Genomic DNA, 23,631 nt, shown 5'->3' with positions numbered 1-23,631 from the left:
TGAACAGTTTTGGGACCCTCATCTTAGAAAAGCTGTGCTGGCATTAGAGAGGGTTCAGAGGAGGTTCATAAGGATGATTCCAGGAATGAAAGGGTTATACGAGGAACGTTTGATGGCTCTGGAATTCAGAAGGATGACGGAGGATCTCATTGGAACCTTTCGAATGTTGAAAGGCTTAGACAGAGTGGCGTGAGAGTTTAGGACAAGAAGGCACAGCCTCAGAATAGAAGGGCACCTTTTCAAAACAGATGCGGAAAAATTTCTTTAGCTAAAGGGTGGTGAATTTGTTGCCACGTGCATCTGTGGAGGCCAGGTCGTTGGGTGTATTTAAGGCAGAGATTGATCAGTTCTTGATTGGACATGGCATGGAAGGTTATGGGGAGAAGGCCGGGAGAAGGAGGAGATAGGAAAAAGGATCAGCCATGATTGAATGGCGGAGCAGACTTGATGGGCCGGATGGCCTAATTCTTCTCCTATGTCTTATGGTCTTATAACATATAGGAGCTGAATTACATTTGACCCATCAAGTCTGCTCTACCATTTCATCATAGCTGATCCATTTCCCTTTCAACCCCAGTCTCCTGCCTTCTCCCATAATCCTTCATGCTCCGACTAATCAAGAATCCACAACCTCCTGTGGCAGCAAATTCCACAAATTCGCCATTCCCTGTCTAATGAAATATCCTCCTCATCTCTGTTCGTCCCTCTATTCAGAGGCTGTGTCCTCTGGCCTTAGACTCCCCCACCATAGGCAACATCTTTTCCACATCCACTCTATCAAGGCCAACATGTGAGAGGTTTCAATGATGTTCCTCAGTCTTCTGAATTCCAATGAGTACAGGCCCAGGCCATATGCTCCTCCTATGATAAACCTTTCAATCCTGGGATCATTTTTGTGAACCTCCTTTGAACCCTCTCCATGTCAGCACATCCTTTCTTAAATAAGGGGCCCAAACCGGCTCACAATACTCCCAAGTAAGGCCTCGTGTGTGCCTTATAAAGCCTTAACATTACATCCTTGCTTTTGTGTTCTAGTCCTCTTAAAATGAATGCTAACATACGTTTGCCTTCCACACTACTGACTCAACCTGCAAGTTAACCTTTAAAAAACCCTGCACAATGACTCCCAAGTTTGTACCTTGGATTTTTGAATTTTCTCCATTTCGAAAATAGTCTGCACTTTTATTACTTCTACCATGACCATGTACTACTTGGCACTGTATTCCATCTGCCAATATCAGTATTAATTTATGCAGGATTATAGAAGAACAAGTTTTGTGCAAGTGGGCTAGAAACATGGAAAACGTAGAAAACATACAGCATAATACAGGCCCTTCGGCCCACAAAGCTGTGCCGAACATGTCCCTACCTTTGAACTATCTGGGCTTTACCCATAGCCCTCTATTCTAAGCTCCATGTAGCCATCCAGGAGTCTCTTAGAAGACCCTATCGTTTCCATCTCCACCAGCGCTGCTGGCAGCCCATTCCATGCACTCACTACTCTCTGCGTTTTTAAAAAAAAAGAAAAAAAAACTTACCCCTGACATCTCCACTGTACCTACTTCCAATCACCTTAAAACGATGCCCTCTCGTGCTAACCATTTCAGCCCTGGGGAAAAGCTTCTGACTATCCACACGATCAATGCCTCTCATTATCTTGTACACCTCTTATCAAATCACCTCTCATTTCTCGGTTGCTCCAAGGAGAAAAGGCCGAGTTCACTCAACCTACGGGGAGTCTTTTAGATTGGATGTAGCACTCTGCTATATGAATCCAAGTTATGGATAAAATTGTTGTTGTTGTTCGTCCTTCGTAGTCGAAGATGACCATGGCCTCAAAGTCAAATGGGAGATTGGTGGCTGTGGGTCCGGAGGTGACTGATGAGGCCAATCCGGGCCCTGAAGGCTCGCCCACATGTGGGACACAAGTGGGTGGGTACTGTCGTGGCAGTGGATGCTGGGGCCTTGCGCACAGCACGCTTTCGTTGTGCCTCGATGATGCGCCTGACTTCAGCTGCACGGGCTCCTGTGGTGATCTTGCTGCGCCAAGCTGGATGGTCGAGGGCAAGCGTCTCCCACGTGTTGATGTTGACACCCAGGCCTTTGAGGGACGCTTTGAGGCAGTCTTTGTAACGTTTCTTCTGCCCCCCGACTGAGCGCTTGCCCTGACCCAGTTCTCCGTACAGCAGCTGCTTAGGCAATCAGCTGTCTGGCATTCTGACCACATGTCTAGCCCACCTGGCTTGGGCTTTCAGCAGGAGGGTGTAGACGCTGCAGAACCCAGCTCGTTCCAGGATTTCCGTGTCGAGGACTTTGTCCTGCCACCTGATGTGGAGGAGTCTGCGGAGACAGCTCAGGTGAAAGTGGTTGAGCTGTTTGGCATGTCTGCTGTAGATAGTCCAGGTCTCGCTGGCATAATGGAAGGTGGTAAGGACCACTGCACAGTGGACCTTCAGCTTGGTGGTAAGGCTGAGTCTTATTATTTTACCCTTATGGATAAAATACAGCCTCTCTAGTTACCCTTATTATTTGGCTGTCTAATAGCTAGTAACTCCAGCCATTTCTGCTCTGAAGTCATTCGTGCTAGTTTACCTTTCCATTCAACTTTGGCCAGCTTCTCTCTTGAGTCTCTAATTCACTTTACTCCACTGTAATACTGATGCATCTGACTTGAGCTTCACACTCATAATTTGCAGGGTGAATTCTGTCATATTCTGATCACTGGTCCCTAAGGGTTCCTTTACCTTAAGCTCCCTTAATTAATTCCAGTTTATTGCACAACACCCAATCCAGAATAGCTGATTATCTAGAGGGGCTCATCCACGAGCTGCTCTTAAAAAGCCATCTTGTAGGCATATTCTATAGGTTGCAATACAACTTAGGCTATTTATAATTTTTGCCATTTGTGTCCAAATGACTGAGAATATCAGTATTTATGCACGATTATGGAAGAACACATTTTATGCAAGTGGCCTGAGAGGAATTTTGGATTGGATGTAGCACTCTGCTATATGAATTCAAGTTATGAATAAAATATAAACTCCCTAGTTATCCTTATTATTTGGCTGTCTCATGGCTAGCAAATAGATCTACTTATTTGGATTGTTGAAGGCTTGATTCGATTTCCTTACTTCTGGTGTATCATTAAAGGATTCACAAAATCCCATTGGTTGTTTTTTTTCCCTGTGTACCTGACTCCTTATAGATGTAGTGGAGATTTCAGAAAAGTTTAATGAATTATACTTATGTTTAGTGGATTTAACTAATTGGATTGATTAACTTACTGGAGTGTCGTGATGACACAGCTATTGGGGCTGCCTCACTGCTTCATGGACCTTTTTAAAATTCTTATCCCTGGTGCCATCAGTGTCGAGTTTGCACACCTCCCTGTGACTACATACATTTCTTCTGTAAGTTATTTTCCTCCCACATTCCAAAGACTTGCTGGTAGGTTAATTGGCTACTGTGATATAAAACTTGGTAAGGAAATGGCAAAACAATCATCTAGAGGAATGTTGTGCAAGTGAAATAGAATAATTTGCAGGGCTGTAGTGGATTAGAGTGACGTGGGATTGCTTTGTTTGAAGTTGCCATGGACTTGGTCTGAATTACTTCCATCTGTCTTGCAATAAGTATGTGAAAGTAGAGAGCAGGGAGTTGTGTAAAGCACCAAGGCAAATTTCTTCTTAGTTTTCCATGTTCCGTTGAATATAGTACCTATGTCTCCAAACAGTTAAAGATTAGTTTCCAGGATTTTATTTGAGAGAAATGTATTTGAATTCCCTAGCAACAGCTAGACTTGATGCTCTGGAATTAAAAGCTAGTGTCAATAATGCTAGTAAAAAACACATCTGCTTCACCAGTGTTCTTCAGGAAATGAAATCTGTTCTCCCTACCCATTCTTGGTCTCTATGTGACCTCAGACCACAGCATACTGGTTGACTCGACTTTGTGCTACCCAGTTCAAGAGTAATTGGGAATGGACCATGCATTATGCACAGGCCTAGGTAGATAAATTTCACCAAATGCTCCTTGGTTTAACTCCTACAAAAGCTGATGAGGTGGTTCATGATTTTTTTTCCAGCAATTATTTTGCTGCATTCAGTTTTGTTTTGCTCTTTAAATAAACTTGCACCAGTCCAGTTACATGGTCAAAAGTAACAGTTTGCTAGTGAATGCAAATGTTGCATTGCAGTTTAGCTAAATAATGTTATTCTTAAAATATTTTATGTAGGTGACAGTGATTAGTGAAACCCTTTGAACTGGTACGTACTCATATGCTGACTTTATATATTTATAGGTTAGGAGAACATAATACTTTAGGTGAAAACTAAAGATAAGATGTTAATTCGTGTAGATATTTTATGTTCGAATTGATATATTAAACTGCTTTGTAGCATTTAAGCATAGCATTAGGTTTTTTGCTGGTCCTTCTGTAGCTATCATAAGCTGCTTTGAATTTTTTCCTGTAATGGGGAAACTGAAGAATGTAGTGTTTATATAAATTACACTGCTTCAGAGAAAGTGAAGTTCAAGCTCTTGTCTGTCCTACATTAGGGAAAGACAATGAAAGTCAACAACTCTAGGGATATGTTTCACATTTCCAACAGAACCCACGCCAACCCATTGTTAGTCACTATTGTAGAAATGAAAAAAGGCTTAGATCAGCATTTAAAATTATTTTTATTTCCTTCCTCTTTAAAAATTTTTAAATTGCATTTAAAAAGTCCATTATCTGAAACTTACGGCAACACACATAAAAGTTGCTGGTGAACGCAGCAGGCCAGGCAGCATCTCTAGGAAGAGGTACAGTTGACGTTTCGGTCCGAGACCCTTCGTCAGGACTAACTGAAAGAAGAGCTAGTAAGAGATTTGAAAGGCCTATGTTCACAAATTGCTTTCTTTTTTATGAATGTGCCGATACTGAGCATTTGATTTTCATACTGATAATGCAGTTATGTATTGATATATATTTTTTTTCTTGTACTCTGTATTTTATATGTAAAATTAATAATAAAAATATTGAAAAGATAAACATATTGGAAGGACAATGCAGTTGTCAGTAAATCAGAATCCTACCACAACCAGATGCAATGTATGCTAACTTTTAAGTATAGTGACCTGTAAATATCTCTTATAATTTCATTGGTGGATTCTGTTTAATTGGGACACATTGGGTCCATTACATTTTGGCCTAATTAAGCAGCTGCCTCAATCAACAAAGGTTTCCTGGAAATAGTTAAAAAGGTATTTAAGAAAAGACAAACTACCATTTAACTGAGTAACGGATTAGACCAGAAGACATAGGAGCATGATTAGGCCATTCAGTCCATTGAGTCTTCTCTACCATCCCACCATGGCTGATTTATTATCCCCCTCAATCCAGTTCTCCTACCTTCTCCCTGTAATCTGAATCCCTGACAAGTCAAGAACCTATCAGCATTCACTTTATACTTAATGACTTGACCTCCACAGTCGCCTGTGGCAATGCATTCTACAGGTTCACTGCACTCTAGCTAAAGAAATTCCTCATCTCTGTTTTGAATGGCTGTCCCTCCATTCTGAGGCTGTACCCTCTTGTATTAGGCTCACCCACTATAGGAAACATCCTCTCCACATCATCCACTCTAGGCCTTCCAACATTTGATAGGTTTCATTGCAATTACCCTCATTCTACCAAACTCCAGTGACTAACAGCCCACAGCCATTAAATGCTCCTTGTATGTTAACTCTTTCATTCCCAGAATCATTCCCAAAAGCCTCCTCTGGGCTCTCTCTAAAGTCGGTACCTCTTTTCCTAAGTAAGGGCCCTACTTCCTTTACTTCCTGAGAAAGCTAAAGAAATTTGGCCTGTCCCCTAAAACCCTCACTATTTTTTATAGATGCACCATAGAAAGCATTCATCTAGGGTGCATCACAACCTGGGTATGGAAGTTGTCCTGCCCCAAGACCGGAGAGAAGCTGCAGAAGATCATGAACACAGCCCAGCACATCACACAAATCAATCTTCTGTCCTTGGGCTCACTTTACACTGCACGTTTTCGGAGCAGTGCTGCCAGGATTATCAAGGACACGACCCACCCAGCCAACACACTTTTCGTCCCTCTTCCCTCCGGGAGAAGGCTCAGGAGCTTGAAGACTCATATGGCCAGATTTGGGAACAGCTTCTTTCCAACTGTGATAAGACTGCTGAACGGATCCTGACCCGGATCTGGACCGTACCCTCCAAATATCCGGACTTGCTTCTTGGTTTTTTTGCACTACCTTACTTTCCCTTTTCAATTTTATATTTATGATTTATAATTAAAATTTTTAATATGTACTATCAATTTATACTCCAGGGAGTGGGAAGTGCAGAATCAAATATCGCTGTGATGATTGTACGTTCTAGTATCAATTGTTTGGCAACAATAAAGTATAAAACTGCGCTGAATACTCCAAGTGCAGTGTGAGCAAAGCCTTAGAAAGACTCAGCATCACATCCTTACTCTTACATTAGTCCTGTCAAAATGAATGCTAACATTGCATTTGCCTTCCTTGCCACCAACTCAACTTCCAAGATAACCATTAGGGAGGCCTGCACAGGGACTCCCCAAGTCTCTTTGTACCTTGGATTTTTGAATTTTCTCTCTGCTTAGAAAATAGTCTATGCTTTTATTTCTTCTACCAAAGGGCATGATCATATACCTCCCTACACTATATTCCATCAGCCACTTCTTTACCCATTCTCTCAATCTGAGTCCTTCTGCAGACACTCTGCTTCCTATTAATTTATAATTAAATACAGAACAAGTTGTAACACTATCAAATGCTACTACAATTCTATGAAACTGCATTAGTTCCTAAAAGTTATCGATGGCAGAATTCATCCAGTGTATGTTGCCAATTGGTTCACTTGGTCAAATCTTTTCATGGCATTTTGGCACAGGTCTGAATTTTTTAAAAGTCAGAATAACAAACAAAATGATCAAAAATCATTATTTTTTTTGAATTGGCATGTATCGGCCCAAATGAATAATGTAGTTAGAAATTGTTTGGCAGTAGTCTCCTGTCCCAATTAAGCAGCATGCTGTCCCAAATATGTGAAGGAAATCCTGTCGATTTTCTCAGTTGGATTTGTTCTTTCAGAGTTGTCCCAAATAAGTAGTTGCCCTGAATAACTGATGACCCAATTGACTGGAATCCACTGTATTGCAGTGAGGGAGGAAACGGATCACAACAAAGGTGTTGTCTGTATTGGTATATCTGCAGAGCAGTTCTCCATTTTTTGATTTCAGGATGATTGAGGAAGAACTGAAGTAGAATAAGATACAGGTTTCCCCTGCCATCTGAAGGTAGAGTGTTCCTATGAAACAGTTTGTAAGCCGGAATGTCATAAAGTGAAGAAGCAATTACCATTTATTTATATGGGAAAAATCTGTGAGCGTTCGCAGACCCAAAAATATTCTACCAAATCATGCCAAATAACACATAAAACCTAAAATAACAGTAGCATATAGTAAAAGCAGGAATGATATGATAATTACACAGCTGATATAAAGTAGAAATGCTTCCCTACAATCATTGCCTACACTGTTCTCTGTAGCGAAAATCTCACGCAAGCGCTCTTGGCAAAAACACGGCGCAAGCGCTCTCGGCAAAATCACTCTCTCCAGTAACCTTTAAGCTATGAAGCTGCCAAATCATAACAAATAACGCATAAAAATACACAGCCTATATAAAGTAGAAATAATATATGTACAGTGTAGTATCACGGGAATCAGGAAGACAGCACACTGATGATGGTGTGTTAGGCTGAGTCGTTGGAGGTTGGGGTGGTGCAGTGGTCCCCACCCTCCGGGCAGCAAACTGATACCAATCCGCGAAGCATGTAGGGGTACAGCGGTAGCCGGGACGCAGCCAGCACATCTTTTAAGAAAAAAAGCCAAAATAAACAAGCTAATTAATTGAGTTCCGCATGGCACGTAAATGTCAGCCCAGATCAGAGGCGACGCAATCGGCAATCGCCTCTGATCTGGGCCGACATTTACGTGCCGGGTGGCACCTAATTAATTAGCTTATTTATTTTGGCTTTTTTCTTAAAGACGTGCTGGGTGCCTCCCAGCTACCGCTGCATTCTCAGCGAGTCAGTATCGGTCCGTGGCCCGGGGGTTGGGACCACTGGGGTGATGGGACAGGGGGGTGTCATCTCATCGTCGATCAGGGCAGGCAGGTCATCTTCTTCTATGTCTGCCTGCCTCGATGGCGAAGGTCGAGGTTTGTCGTCTGCTGTGGCTGATGTGGAAAGCTTGAAAAACGACAGTATGCTTGACTGCTAGCCTCATCTATCATACAGTTCTTTGTAAACCATCTTGCAAATATGCCCTAAACGGATGTCCCCTTTCAAAATTAAAGTCGTACTTTATCATTGCAGCGAAAATCTCACGCAGTTGCTTCACGTTCAGTTCCTGGACGACTTCACTTTCGGTCCGTTCGCTACTGCATTCGGTTTCAATTGTTATCCTTTCCTCTTCCAATTGCATCAGCTCTTCATCTATCAGTTCTTGGTCATAGGATGCCAAAACCTCTTCAACATCATCTTCGTCAACTTCCACAAGCCAAACTCACTTTGTCCTTACTTCGTTCACCACGATGAAAATGCTTAATTATGTCTAGCTTTATGCTATGTGTAACACCTTTACGAGCTCCTTTAGGCTTTTCCGATACCTTAGAGCTCACCTTGCAAACGGATTTTATATCTTCTGATCCTATGTCACTTCTTCCTAAGATTTGATTTCATTATTTTTCTTTACCGACAGTGTCACGCCACCCCCTCTGCCTGCCTGGCTGTCCTTTTGATAAAATATGTATATCCCTGGATATTAAGCTCCCAACTATAATCTTATATACTTAAAAAAGTAATTGGTCCTATATCTATCCCTAACAACGGAAGTGTTAACTATTTAACGCTTCTTAAATAGTGGAGTAACATTTGCAATTTCCCGAAAGGTGGGAGGCAGCAGAAAGGAAACTATAGACCTTTTAGCCTGACATCAGTGGTTGGGAAGTTGTTGGAATCGATTGTTAGGGATGAGATTACGGATAACCTGGAGGCACATGACAAGGTAGGCCAAAGCCAACATGGTTTCCTGAAAGGAAAATCCAGCCTGACAAACCTACTGCAATTTTTTGAGGAAATTACAAGCAGGATAGGGGAACCTTCAGGGAACTATGCACCATTATTCCTAGATCCCTCTGTTCTACAGCATTCTTCAATGCCCTACCATTTACCATGTATGTCCTATTTTGATTAGTCCTACCAAAATGTAGCACCTCACATTTTTCAGCATTAAACTCCATCTGTACTTCGATTTTCAAAAGGCCTTTGACAAGGTGCCGCACGTGAGGCTGCTTAGCAAGATGACAGCCCATGGAATTACAAGGAAGTTACTAGTATGGTGGAACATTGGCTGATTGGCAGAAAACAGACAGTAGGAATAAAGGGATCCTATTCTGTCTGGCTGCCCGTTACCAGTGGAGTTCTATAGGGGTCAGTGTTGGGACTGCTGCTTTTTACGATGTATGTCAATGATTTGGACTATGGGATTAATGGATTTGTGGCTAAATTTGCCAATGATACAAAGATGGGTGGAGGAGCAGGTAGTGTTGGCGAAACAGAGACTTAGATAGTTGAGGGGAATGGGCAAAGAAATGGCAAATGAAATACAATGTTGGAAAGTGTATGGTCATGCACTTTGGTGGAAGGAGTAAATGGGCAGACTATTATTTAGATGGGGAGAGAATTCAAAATGCGGAGATGCAAAGGGACTTGGGAGTCCTTGTGCAAGATACTCTAAAGGTTCACTTCCAGGTTGAGTCGGTTGTGAAGAAGGTGAATGCAATGTTGGCATTCATTTCTAGAGGTATAGAATATAAGAGCAGGGATTTGATTTTGAGGCTCTATAAGGCACTCGTGAGGTCACACTTGCAGTATTGTGTGCAGTTTTGGGCTCCTTGTTTTAGAAAGGATATACTGACGTTGGAGATGATTCAGAGAAGATTCACAAGAATCATTCTAGGAATAAAAGGGTTACTACATGAGGGACGTCTGGCAGCTCTTGGGCTGTATTTCCTGGAGTTCAGGAGAATGAGGGGGGATCTCATAGAAACATTTCACATGTTAAAAGGCCTGAACAGTTTAGATATGGCAAAGTTATTTCCTATGGTAGGGGATTCTAGGACAAGAGGGCACGACTTCAGGATTGAAGGACGTCCATTTAGAACTGAGATGTGGAGAAATTACTTTAGTCAGAGGGTGGTAAATCTGTGGAATTTGTTGCCATGAGTGGCTGTGGAGGCCAAGTCATTGCGTGTATTTAAGATAGGTTCTTGATTAGCCAGGGCATCAAAGGGTATGGGGTGAAGGCAGGGGAGTGGGAATGACTGGAAGAATTGGATCAGCCCATGATTGAATGGCAGCGCAGACTCGATGGGCCAAATAGCCTACTTTTGCCCCTATATCTTATAGTCTTATTTCAGCCACGACTCAGTGACGCCCACAACATCATACTACACTACAAGATCATCTATCTTATTCCATATACTGTGTGCATTGAAATATAACATCTTCTGTCCTGTATTCATCACCTTTTTTGACCATGTTCCCCTTTTAGATTGCAGCTCATCCCACTGACTGCAATTTTGCCCTGTCCTTCCTGAGATTCTCACTAAACACTACCTCTGCTTGTATACCAATTGCCCAGTTCTCAGCCCTATCACTCAGTTTCTCATTCTCCTGTCAATTTAGTTTAAAGTTTAAGCAGGAGTTCCCAACCTGGAGTCCAGGGACCCCGTGGGTAATGGTAGGGGTCCATGGCATAAAAAAGGTTGGGACTCCACCCTCCCAAACAATTCTTGTAAACTTGCCTGCAAGGATATTGGTCTCCCTCAGGTTCATTTGTAATCTGTCTCTTTTGTACTGGTCATACTTTCACCAGAAGGATCCCAGAGATCCAGAAATCTGAAACCCTGCTCACTGCACCAGTTCCTCAGCCGTGCATTCATCTGTTAAATCATCCTATTTTTACCCACACTCGTGCATGGCACAGGCAGCAATTCAGAGATCACTCCCTGGGTGTCCTGCTTTTCAGCTTTCTTCCTAACTCACTATAATCTGTCTTCAGGACCTCCTCCCTTTTCCTGCCTATGTCATTGGTACCAATATGTACCAAGACTTCTGGCTGCTCTCTTCAGAATGCCGTGGACCTGATCTGAGACATCCTGACGTTTGCTACTGGGAGGTAACATACCATCTGAGTCTCTCTTTCATGTCATAAGAACATATGAACATAAGAAATAGGAGCAGGAATAGGCCATCCTCCCATTGAGCCTGCCCCGCCATTCAGTAAGATCATGGTTGATCTGTCCGTAAACTCAGCTCCATCTACCTGCCTTTTCCCCATAACCCTTAATTCTCTTGCTATGTAAAAACCTATCTAACTGTTTGTTAAATATTTTTTAGTGAGGAAGGCTCAACTGCTTCCCTGGGCAGAGAATTCCACAGATTTACTACTCTCTGGGAAAAACAGTTTCTCCTCATCTCCATCCTAGATCCTCTCCCCTGAATCTTGAGGCAATGCCCCCTAGTTCTAGTCTCACCTACCAATGGAAACAACTTTCCTACTTCTATCTTATCTAACCCTTTCAAAATTTTGTACGTTTCTATAAGATTCCATCTCATTCTTTTGAACTCCAGAGAGTATAGTCCCAGGCAACACAATCTCTCCTCATAGGTTAACCCCGTCATCCCTGGAATCAACCTGGTGAACCTCCTCTGTACTGCCTCCAAAGCCAGTATATCCTTCCTCAAGTATGGAGACCAGAACTGCACGCAGTATTCCAGGTGCGGACTCACCAGTACCCTGTATCGTTGCAGCATGACCTGCCTGCTCTTGAATTCAATCCCTCTAGCAATGAAGGCCAACATTCCGTTTGCCTTCTTAATAACTTGTTGTACCTGCAAGCCAACTTTTTGCGATTCATGGACAAGTACTCCCAAGTTCTTCTGCATAACAGCATGCAGCAATCTTTAAATACTACTCTGCTCTTCTATTATTCCTTCCAAAGTGGATGATCTTGCATTTACTAGTGTTGTATTCCATCTGCCAGACCTTGGCCCGCTCACTTAACCTATCTATATCCCTCTGCAGACTCTCCACATCCTCTGTACAATTTTGTTTTTCCACTCAGTTTAGTGTCATCAGCAAATTTTGTTACGCTACACTCAGTCCCCTCTTCCAAATCATCAATGTAAATGGCAAACAGCTGCAGGCCCAGCACCGACCCCTGCGGCACCCCACTGCCAACCAGAGAAACACCCATTTATACCAACTCTCTGCCTTCTATTGGTTAACCAATCTACTATCCATGCCAATACACTTCCTCCGACTCCATGCATCCGTACCTTACTTATAAGCCTCTTGTGCAGCACCTTATCGAACGCCTTCTGGAAATCCAAGTATACGACATCCACCTGTTCCCCTCTATTCACTGCACTCATTATGTCCTCAAAGAACTCCAGTAAGTTTGTCAAACAGGACCTGCTCTTTCTGAATCCATGCTGTGTCTGTCTAATGGAACATTAGATGATAATCAAGACAATAGGCACGGGAGAGGGCAGTAGGTTGGTGTCAGTCCAGGCTCTGGATATTGAGGAGTCTGATGGTTTGGGGGAAGAAACTGTTACTTAGTCTGGTTGTGAGAGCCTGAATGCTTCGGTGCCTTTTGCCAGATGGCAGGAGGGAGAAGAGATTGTATGAGGGGTGTGTGGGGTCCTTCATAATGCTGTTTGCTTTACGGATGCAGCATGTGGTGTAAATGTCTGTAATGGTGGGAAGAGAGACCCCAATGATTTTCTCAGCTGACCTCACTATCCGCTTCAGGGTCTTGCGTGTCCACAGAATCAAGTGTCTACCCCTCTAACTATCACTATTGTAGTCCTCTTCTTCCCAGTTCCCTTCTGAGCTTCAGTGACAGAGAAGCAGTCACTGCAGCTTCCAGCAAGTAGGTGTTTTCAACACCCCTCCTTCCCCACCCCCCCAAACAGTATCCAAAGTGGAATACTTATTGAGGGGAATGGCCACAAGAGTACTCTGCACTGGCTGCCCATTTATTTCCTTTCCCTCTTCTGGCAGTCACCCATGTACCTACCTCATGCAATTTGGGGATGACTATCTCCCTGTAGCATTCACATTCTCCTGTTTGAGCTGCAGCACCTGTTCTTTAACACGTTCTCTGAGGAGCTGCAGCTTGTTGTATCTGGTGCAGATGTGGTTTTTCAGGAGGCTGGATGGCTTCCGGAATTCCAACACCTTGTGCAAAGAACACAACACAGTCCCTGGAGCCATCGTCACTGCTCTATGTACTAACAGGCGAAGAATGAAGAAACTTACCAGATACATACTTCGCTAAAGCTTCCCCACTCGAACATTGGTCCACTCAAAACAGCCATTCTACTAGTCCCTACCTTGTTTTTATTTGCCTTTGCTAACAAACTACTATGTGATTGGGCTTCCGGAAAATGCCGAAAGCCCGCAAGTGCTTCTTTCTCGCTTACGGACTTGAGTTACCTCCTCTCTCACTCCTGCTGAAAAACTGGAATAGTTCTTAACTCTCACATATGGACCTTATATTTATGTATTTGCTTTCTGTTACCCTTTTGCCTTTACTGAGATGTAGAGTGGAGCAGTTTTGAAATACTCTGAAGGAAGGCAATTAAGGGGGTTGTAAACAAGAAACAGAATTATGAAGTAAATTTTGCATGGCTTTGATTTAAAACAGTATCTTGTGTGTGAGCACAGTTATTGCCTCTTTAGAACCTTATGGAGGAAAAACAAGTGATTCAAAAATTGTGAGGAGACAGCATATTAGACTGAAACTAGAGCTAGTAATCAGTTTGGTCAAATTTAATTTAATTTTGAGATTGTTGTCCTGGGGAAAATTCTTGGAAGGAATGAAAATTAAAGTTGACCTTGATTCATTTTGGTCATCTAGTACTAGAATCAAGATCATTTAGATATTTGATAATGCTGAGGTTTTACTTGCAGTAAAATCTTGGGTTATTACTATATACAGGCAATCCTTACATTAGTCCTGACGGAGGGTCTCGGCCTGAAATGTCGATTGTGCTTCTTCCTATGGATGCTGCCTGGCCTGCTGCGTTCCACCAGCATTTTGTGTGTGTTGGTTGAATTTCCAGTATCTGCAGATTTCCTCGTGCCTGCGTTATATTGTGTGGGTTGCAGAAATTTTTCCTTACAGAATGCACAAGTCAGTATCCGAAAATTTGAGTCATGGAATAAAATTTGCTCTCAGAATTTGTGTGGGGAAAGCAAAGAAGTAAATAGATCAACACTAATTTTTCCACGCACTATTTGTGACGCATACACAGATGACAAGGCTTTTTATTGTTAAGGATCGTGATAGGAAGGCTTTCTAAGAACACAACCTTTCCCTATAAAACAGGTTTATTTGTACTGCTGAGATTTACCCACTGAATGCAATATTGGAGAAGATATTTATACATTTTGTTCCTCCTTTTTGTGATAATTTGTTTTGCTTTTGTGCTGATCTTCCCTATATTCCTTCTGAATCCATATTTAATTTGTTTATTTAGGAATACAGCACAGAACAGGCCCTTCCAGCCCAACGAGCCACGGTGCCTATTAATCCACCTTCTGAGGGGGAGGGAACGTCGACTCAGACCATGAGAGGCCTGAGTTGGGCATTTTCATGCCTTACAAGGTGCAGATTGGAAGTCTGTATGGGGCGCCACTCCTGGCACAGACTAGAGCATTGTGTGATTAAGTGCCTTGCTCAAGGGCACAAACGTGCTGCCACAGCTGAGGCTAGAACTAGCGACCTTGAGATAACTAGACGAACGCCTGAACCACTTGGCCATGTGCCCAACACCTATTTAACCATAACCTAATTACAGGACAATTTACAATGCCAAGTTAACCTACTAACCCATATGTCTTTGGAATGTGGGAGGAAACTGGAGCACCCCGAAGAAACCCACATGCTCATGGTAAGGACGTGCAGACTCCTTAGAGGATGCCAGAATGGAATTTCGAGCTCCAGCATCCCAAGTTGTAATAGCGTCATGCTACTGTAGTACCCCGAGCGACAATCCCATGAATGCCAGCAGATCCTAATTCTTTCTTAAATTAGCGCTGAATGCTATCTGCATACCCTTTCATGAGATCTTGATCAGATCGACAGCGATAGGGAATAAATGTATTATCTAATTTTCCTGAACTTTAGTCACCAATTGTAATGCTTTTCATTAGCCTGATCAACCTTTACCAAGGTTAATACCAAGTAACTAAGAAAGCTAGCGGGTTGTTATTTATTGATAGGGGAATGGATTGCAGGAGTCGGGAGGTTATGCATCAATTGCATATAGTATTGCTGAGACCACACCTGATAGACCAGCTGCAGTATTATTTTCTTTATGGAATGATCTTAATCCATCAGAAACAACAGTGAATATTTGCTACGCTAATAAAAACTGAAAATACTGGAAACTCATCAAATTGGGAAGCACTTATAGAAAAATTACCAGAGTTAGCTTCAGGTCAGAGAGCTTCCAACAGACACAAGGTATTAACAGTGATTCTCTTTCTACATATAATACCTGGCTTTGTGTTTCCAACATTTTCTATTCTTCTTTCAAATCTCCAGGCACCCATTTTTCATTTACTGGACTAATACCTGGAAAGAGCAGGTTGTCTTTTAAGAGGCTGGTCATGCTAGGCTTGTATTTGCAATAATGTAAAAGAATTGTTCATGATGTTATGGTGACTTGGTTGAAGCATATCCTGAAGGATCTTGATATGGTAGATGTGGTAAAATGTTTCCTCTTGTGAGCTAAACTGGAACCTAAGGGTCACTGTTTAAATATGTGATTATTTTACTCTGAGGATGTTAAGTCTTTGAAAGGGTAGCAGATGCAGGGCCTTTAAATTCTTTTAACAGGTAGATATATTGATTCTTAGTAAACTAAAGAGTACAAGGATGTGTGATTAAGGTTACATCTTACCGGGCAGGTTTGAGGGGCCAAGTGGCTTATTACATCGAATTCGTATGTCTGTGTGTTATGTTCGTATTAACAATCATTTCTGGTTGTCCCAGCTCAGCACAAGCCAGAGATCAAATCTTGTTGTACTGCATAGTATCATTACTAACTGTGTTTTTGTGTGTGAAGTGATTGATGCAACAGATGGTTGACATTTCAATACTGAGGCAACCCATTTGTTTTATTTTATTCTCTTGCACAGCAATTTGCAGAATTCTTGGAAACAAAGATTTTTCACAATTAAGTTCAAGTAGATCTTGATAGCATGCTATTTTAGCTGCACGCTGTTTTGTCTGTCATGCATTGTTGCATAAATTGTTGCACAAATTAATCTGAAATAGTTTTCAATCAGTTGATTTAAAATTTGGAATACTTAAACTTCATACTGAAACTGCCTCAGTGTGAATTGCAGTATAGTAATAGTATACGCACAAACAGATGCTAATGTTTTCACAGAAAAATTTGCAAATATTGAAATACATTCTAAATACCTTAAATTTCATTGAATCTAAAAATCATTAAACCTGAAATTTTTGGTGAATTTTGAAAAAGTTTTAAACAGTTTAGAGAAATACGTAAATAAATGGTAATTTATGAAACTTCTGGGCATGTCTTTTAGAATGAATTCCAGAAAAGAGCATATTTAATATGTGTTACAGGTATCCAATAAGAAAATTTCCAAGTTTTTAAGTGTGCTCAAATTGTAGTGTAATGGGTTAGATCAACTAAGTCCTTCAGCAACTGCCAACTGTTTGCCCTCCGGTGAATCTGGTCCATTGCTACAGTATACTGCACCAAGGGAACTTAATCTTCTCGCTTGTACATAGGAGGCTACCTCCCATTTCAGCCATCCAGATTTACCTCAGCCTTTTCAGTGCGTTGGATAACTGGCTAGTAAGAGACTGTGAAGGATTCTGACAAAGAATACTGGAGTCATACAGCACAGAATCAGGTCCTTCATATGATCATTGTACTCATTTATATGTCTCATCCACCTGTATTTAGTTTGTAGCCTTGTATGTCTTGGCTATTCAAGTGCATGCCTAAATGCTTCATGTATGTCATGAAAGTACCTGCCTTCATCACTGCCTGAGGGTAGCGCATTCACTCTTCAGTTGAAAAACACTTTCAACCCCCCAATCCTGTTCCATATCCTTTGTCTCACCTTGTACTTTTATCCTCTTGTTTTAGACACACCCAAGGAAAAATATTTTTACTATCTACCCTAAACTTGTAGGGTAAGTAGTTTAGGGTATATCAGCAAACAATCTGCTAGAGCAACTCAGTGGTTCAAGCAGCATCTGTGTGGGAGGGGAAAAAGGAATTGTCAGCATTGGTTCTGATGCAGGGTTTCTTCAGCAGACTGGCTTAGTCTGGAACTTGAATGGTGTTGGGAGGTGGCATGATTACATGTGTGAATGGAAGGGAAGAAATTCACCGCTGAGATTTGATCACATGGGAGGAGGCTATTGTTGCTTAAGAGTATGAAGCTAGCTGCAGGGTAAATCCCTGCTTTTTGTTTTAACAGAGCCTTTCTGTTTTGTGATTGATATTTCTTAGGCATGTATGCATGTGAGGCTACTCCGCTTCTCTAAAGTGTGCACAGAAGCTTCAAGCTTTTCCATGTTAGTCACTTGGAAGGATCTTGCATTGTATAGAATTACATGTGGCAGCTTGTCTTAAATGATTAAGTGATATGGCATTCACCAGAGGTTCATTATGCTGAACTCAGTTGGGAACTCTGTTCTCTAGGTAAACAGCGACACAATCCTGTTTTAAATTTATGTTATTTGCATATATCTGTAATATGTATATTTAGTTTCAACTTCCTGAGTATTATTTGGTACTATTAATTGAGTCTTGCTTTCATTATTGTAGCTGGTAGTAGTCTAAAACTGTAATACTTCATTGCAACTGTAATACTTTTGAATGTATAATTATAGCCCCTCACAATACTATTGACATTTACTAATTTGTTTTAACTATTGTGGATGTGAAGCATAAGCAAGATCCCCCAGGGAATCCTGGTAACCTTGTCAATAATAAAGAAAATTGGTTAATTTAAATATGAAAACCAGTACCTTTTCTCACCAGACCATATTGTTACTCATTTTTTGCAGGCTGAGTCATCCAGTATTTCTCTCTTTCTCTTTTAGCCTTTCGTCCAACCTATTCTTACAAGTTAAGTTTCTGTTGAATTCAGTAACCTGTTAGTACTCCCTAAAACCCTAAATTTCTTGTACTCTGCCTTGCATTTAATCTTGTTTCTGTCATCTTTTGTTCTGGATTATTTAATCACTGTTTTCATAATTTTAATTGCACTTTCACCTCAAAAGTTCAGACAGTGGCTTAACTTTGGAAATATTTCTTCACTGTGCAATGCATTTGTATTTTCCCAATTAACTTAATAGTATAACATGGATTCCAGATTTACATTTTTTCTATTACTTTCTATTAGGTAGTCATACTCCTAATACTCTTAAATATCAAAATATAAAGACACAAGTACGCAGTATGATACATCCTACAAACTTTTATTTTCTCGATCACAGTTGCCAACTTTTTATCAAGCTGACTAGCAGCAATGACATTTGGGAGATTGATGACCAGTGTTTTGGCACGATAAAATCTAACTTAGTTATGACCTGAACCCACAGTTGCATGCACTTTTTTGCATCATGTTGACAGTGATCAGGAATAGGAACTTCTATGGAATTTATCTTGTTATACTCTCTTCCTTCAACCCCTCACCCTGCCAACTAAGATGTGCAGGTCTCAATTCCAGACTCTCTGTCAAATGCTTTGATTGAGTTACTTAAATCAGTACAGATTAGAATTTAAAGATGGAACTCCTAGTTTAATAGCTCCATTATACTTTTTTGACAAATGCTTCTGTAAAGACTTGCTGATTCATATTTTCAGACTCTTCAGAAGGAGCTGCATTGAAAGCAATATATACTGACAACTTTTGGGAATCTTTCCCAAGTGCAATTAGAATGTTGATTTTGGAACTTGAAGGTGACATACCCTTTTAGTATAATATTATTTTGTTAAAGATTAATCTGCTTGCTGCATCTAATAAATTGTAGTCAGCAAGTTACTGTAGATTTATATATAACAAATTTTATCTAATTGTATATTTTTTCAAGTAATAACTATCTTATAAAAGAATAGATTTGTTGATTTCTGTAGAAAAAATGTTTATAAAGCACTCTGCAATGTTTTAAACTTATTATTTCACAGCAGAATATTACATTTTAGATAATTGTTTTGAATTCATTTTTGCCAGTTGTGTTTTATCAATTGTAAATACTTGGGATATTAAAACTTCGCATATTAACAACATTTATCAACATTTTATTCTTTTTAATTTTATGACTGGGTCTCAGTTCCATACATGCTTCAATTCTTATTGTGTTCTTAGACCTACAACGTAGTTAACAAGAAGAAAGTGAATCCAGTGGTGTTTGTGTGCTATTAATCAGCTACCAGACTTTCACTGACCTTCCCTGTATCACAGCTGTATATTTGGGAAGTTACTCCATGTATTATACATGTATTGGTCTCAGTGGTTCTGGCAGCCCATTTTTAGAACTAAATTGTTCAGTATTGAAATTGTTTTTTCTTTGAATTCAGTCTAAACTAATTTATAAGCAGGAAGAAACATTACTTTCCAAACTGTTGATAGAGTTACTAAATTTGTTTTAATACGAGTAGGCGTCGTTTTAATTTTAGAGCATAAAATATCCTTGCATCTTAATAATGCTACCATTAATTAAGCTCTAGGATTTGGATGACTTCAGAACCCAGTGTTAATTTGGATATAATTGAGGAAATATGCTGTTGAATAGATTTTCTCATATATACTTAATTATAATACATAGGCATTTATGGACAGATGAATAAGGGCATACTTATGGTGGATTTCATTTCAGCCTCAAATGCCAGTGTCTGATATCTGTCATCTGTGATTGTTAGTGCTTTGAAAACTTTATCAATATTTTTATTTAGAGATACAGTATGGAATGGGCTCTTCCGGCCCTTTGAGCCACGTCACCCTGACAACCCTGATTTAACCCTAACCTAATCATGGGACAATTTACAATGACCAATAAACCAACATAGCACTTTGGACTGTGGGAGGAAACTGGAGCACCCAGAGAAAACCCATGTATTCCACAGGAGGATGTAAGCGATTCCTTTCACTCTTCGATGTCAGTCATGCCAGTGCAAAACAGGTTTACTTTTGTAGAAGTTAACTGTAAATCGGAAGGGTAAAATTTTGAGAATTAAATTAGATTGAGTACATCTTGATTCTGAATTCATACGGCAGTTGAAGGTTAACTTTGAGGGTTTAGCATTTACAGTGCCTAGAAGAAGCATTCACACTTCCCCCCCACCCCCATCCCTGGAAGTTTTCATGTTTTATTGTTTTACAGCATCGAATCACGGTGAATTTAATTTGGCTTTTTTGTCACTGATCAACAGAAAAAACTCATGTCAAAGTGAAAACACATCTCTACAAGTTGATCTAAATTATAAATATAAAACACACAATAATTGATTGCATAAGTATTCAACCCTTTTAATATGACACACCAAATAATCACTGGTAGAGCCAACTGGTTTCAGAAGTTGCATAATTAGTTGAATGGAGATTCGTTTTTGGAGACCTGTCAGTGTTTCAACTGATTGTTGTAAAAATACACCTGAATCTGGAAGGTCCAACTGCTGATGAGTCAGTAGCCTGGTAAAAACTACACCACAAAGACAAAAGAACACTCCAAGCAACTCTGCAAATAGGTTATTGAGAGGCACAAGTCAGGAGATGGGTACAAGAACATTTTAAAGTCACTGAATATCCCTTGGAGTACAATTAAGTTGATCATCAAGAAATGGAAAGTATATGGCATATGACACACCTGTAAACTGCTTAGACAGGCCGTCCTCAAAAACTGAGTGACCGTGCGAGAAGGGGACTAGTGAAGAAGGCCACCAAGAGAACTATGTCGACTCTGGAGGAGTTACAAGCTTCAATGGCTGAGATGGGAGAGACTGCACATATGACAATTGTTTCCCGGGTGCTCCACCAGTCACAGCTTTATGAGAGAGTGGCAAAGAGAAAACTGCTGTTGGGGAGAAAGAACTCGCATGAAATTTTGGCTGAAATTTGCCAGAAAGTGTGTGTGAGGCTCTGAAGTCAGCTGGAAGAAAGTTCTATGATCTGATGAAACTAAAATTGAGCTTTTTGGCCATCAGACCAATCACTATGTTTGGCATAAGCCAAACACTGCATATCATCAAAAGCATGCCATCCCTCCCGTGAAGAATGGTGGTAGCTGCATCATGCTGTGGGGATGCTTCACTGCAGCAGGCTCTGGAAGGCTTGTGAACATAGAGGGTAAAATGAAAACAGTAAAATACAAGAAAATCCTAGAGGAAAATCTGATGCAAGAGAACTGCAGCTTGGGGGAAGATTTGTTTTCCAACAAGACAATGACCAAAGCATAAAGCCAAATCTACACGGGAATGGCTTAAAAACAGCAAAGTTAATGTCCTGGAGTGGCCAAGTCAGAGTACAGACCTCAGTCCGTTTGAGAATTTGTGGCTGGCCTTAAAAAGGGCTGTTCACTCATGATCCCCATGTAATCTGACAGAGTTTGAGCAGTTTTGTGAAGAAGAATGGGGAAAAATTGCAGTGTCCAGATGTGCAAAGCTGATAGAGACCAATCCTTCCAGACTCAAGGCTGTAATTGCTGCCAGAGGTGCCTCTACTAAATACTAACTGGAAGGGGTTGAATACTTGTGCAATCAATTATTTTACGTTTTATATCTCTAATTAAATTAGATCACTTTGTGGAGACGTTTTTTCACTTTGACACGAAAGAGTTTTTCTGTTGATCAGTGTCAAAAAAGCCAAATTAAATCCACTGTGATTCAATGTTGTGAAACAATAAAACATGAAATGGGGGGGGGGAATACCTTTTATAGGCATTGTGCTTTTATTTGATTAAATACAATTTTATACCCCATTTTGGCATTTTCCATACATGCCTTAATATTTAAATATATCACCTCATCCTCTATCTTTTCTTATTCTCCTTCAGTTGAACATCTTTCATTATGAAACAAAACTGTAGCCTAAATAATTTGATAGATTTTTTTTATTAATTGTGTTTATATTACAATGAGTTGTTGTGGGTACAGGTTTCCCCTGCTATCCGAAGGTAGAACATTCCTATGAAACCATTCGTAAACCGAAATGGCATTAAAGCGAAGAAGCAGTTACCATTAATTTATATGGGGAAAACTTTTGAGTGTTCCCAGACCCAAAAAATAACCTATTAAATCATACCAAATAGCACATAAAACCTAAAATAACACTATCATATAGTAAAAGCAGGAATACACAGCCTTTATAAAGTAGAAATAATGTATGTACAGTGTAGTTTCACTTAACAGAATCAGGAAGATTTAGCCAAAACCGATTTGTAGAAAAAAATCGACACGTACATGCATGCGCACACACCTGCCCGCACAAGGCTTCATGGTCGTGGTAGTCTTTCTCAGGGTAAACACAAGTTTAAAGCGGGCGCCTTTTCTCGTAAAAGCGAAAATCCTCTTTCGGTTAGCAAAGTCAGGTACTAAAGTAGGTCTTTTGTAAAAGCGAAGTGGCGTAAAGGGAACGTTCGTAAAGCGAGGGAAACCTGTATTCCTAATAAATAAAATCCAAATCAATTTTAAAAGTACTTCAAGGCTGTGGAGATGAGGTTGTTTATTGAGGAAGTGCAAGTCAACCACACACAGACATTTTAGGCCTTGTATATCTTTCATCTTGTTTCAGTATACCTTTTCTCATCAGAACAAAATTAATTTTAAAAGCCAAGTACAAAGCATATAGCCATATACTAGATATTAATGGCATCCTTCACATTTAAAGTTCATCTTAACAAATTTTTGGTTAGGTTCTTAAAACTTCAAAATTACTAAAAAAAAAAAAGATTCATTTTTAATAGTTTGAAAACTCTGTCTCCCAAGTCAGTACGCTATGCATTTTTTACTTTCCCTCTGAAGGTGTTTTTAATTTTAGTTTTCTATTTATTGATTATATTTTCCTCCTAAGCCTTGTCTGTTTTTTTTTGGTAATGCAAGTTAGTGATCAAAAATGTGTTAATGGTAGCTTTCACAAACCACCACCTCCGCCCTATTTGTTAATTTTGTTATTTCCTCCACATTTGCAGTTGCAGCTTTTTATCTGATTCAAAAGAGCTTGGGTATTGTTTGTTAATCATTGTAAAAAATATTCTTCATAAATTAATGGACTACATTTTGGATTGCAATATTGTGAAACTAAGGAAGTTTTCCAGTTATTTTGAAATAAATTTTTATCCAACCATATATGAAATTAAAATGATTAAGTATTTTCGTCTCAACCTGGCTGTAGATTTTGAGTGATGTTCAAGACCTGCCAGTTTTAGGCATTTTACCACTTGGCAACATCATGATTTAGGTTT

At 40.2% G+C, this 23,631-nt stretch overlaps 1 protein-coding gene across 6 annotated transcripts in view; it reads left to right on the top strand.

The window, feature by feature from the left end:
- mark3a (MAP/microtubule affinity-regulating kinase 3a) overlaps nucleotides 1-23,631 on the top strand; it is a 178,579-nt gene that overhangs the window by 29,748 nt on the left and 125,200 nt on the right. The window contains exon 4 of one of the 6 annotated variants that reach the window (XM_072269997.1): nucleotides 14,654-14,983. The exons of the other annotated variants lie outside the window; for them this stretch is intronic. Within the exon in view, the coding sequence (XP_072126098.1) occupies nucleotides 14,654-14,968 (315 nt within the window). The 3' untranslated portion in view covers nucleotides 14,969-14,983. Of the gene's footprint in view, nucleotides 1-14,653; nucleotides 14,984-23,631 lie in introns of those variants that run through there. 6 annotated transcript variants of the gene reach the window in all.

Source organism: Mobula birostris, chromosome 1 (genome assembly GCF_030028105.1).
Source record: "Mobula birostris isolate sMobBir1 chromosome 1, sMobBir1.hap1, whole genome shotgun sequence".
Lineage (NCBI taxonomy): Eukaryota > Metazoa > Chordata > Chondrichthyes > Myliobatiformes > Myliobatidae > Mobula > Mobula birostris.
This window is presented reverse-complemented; position numbering and strand designations above follow the sequence as displayed.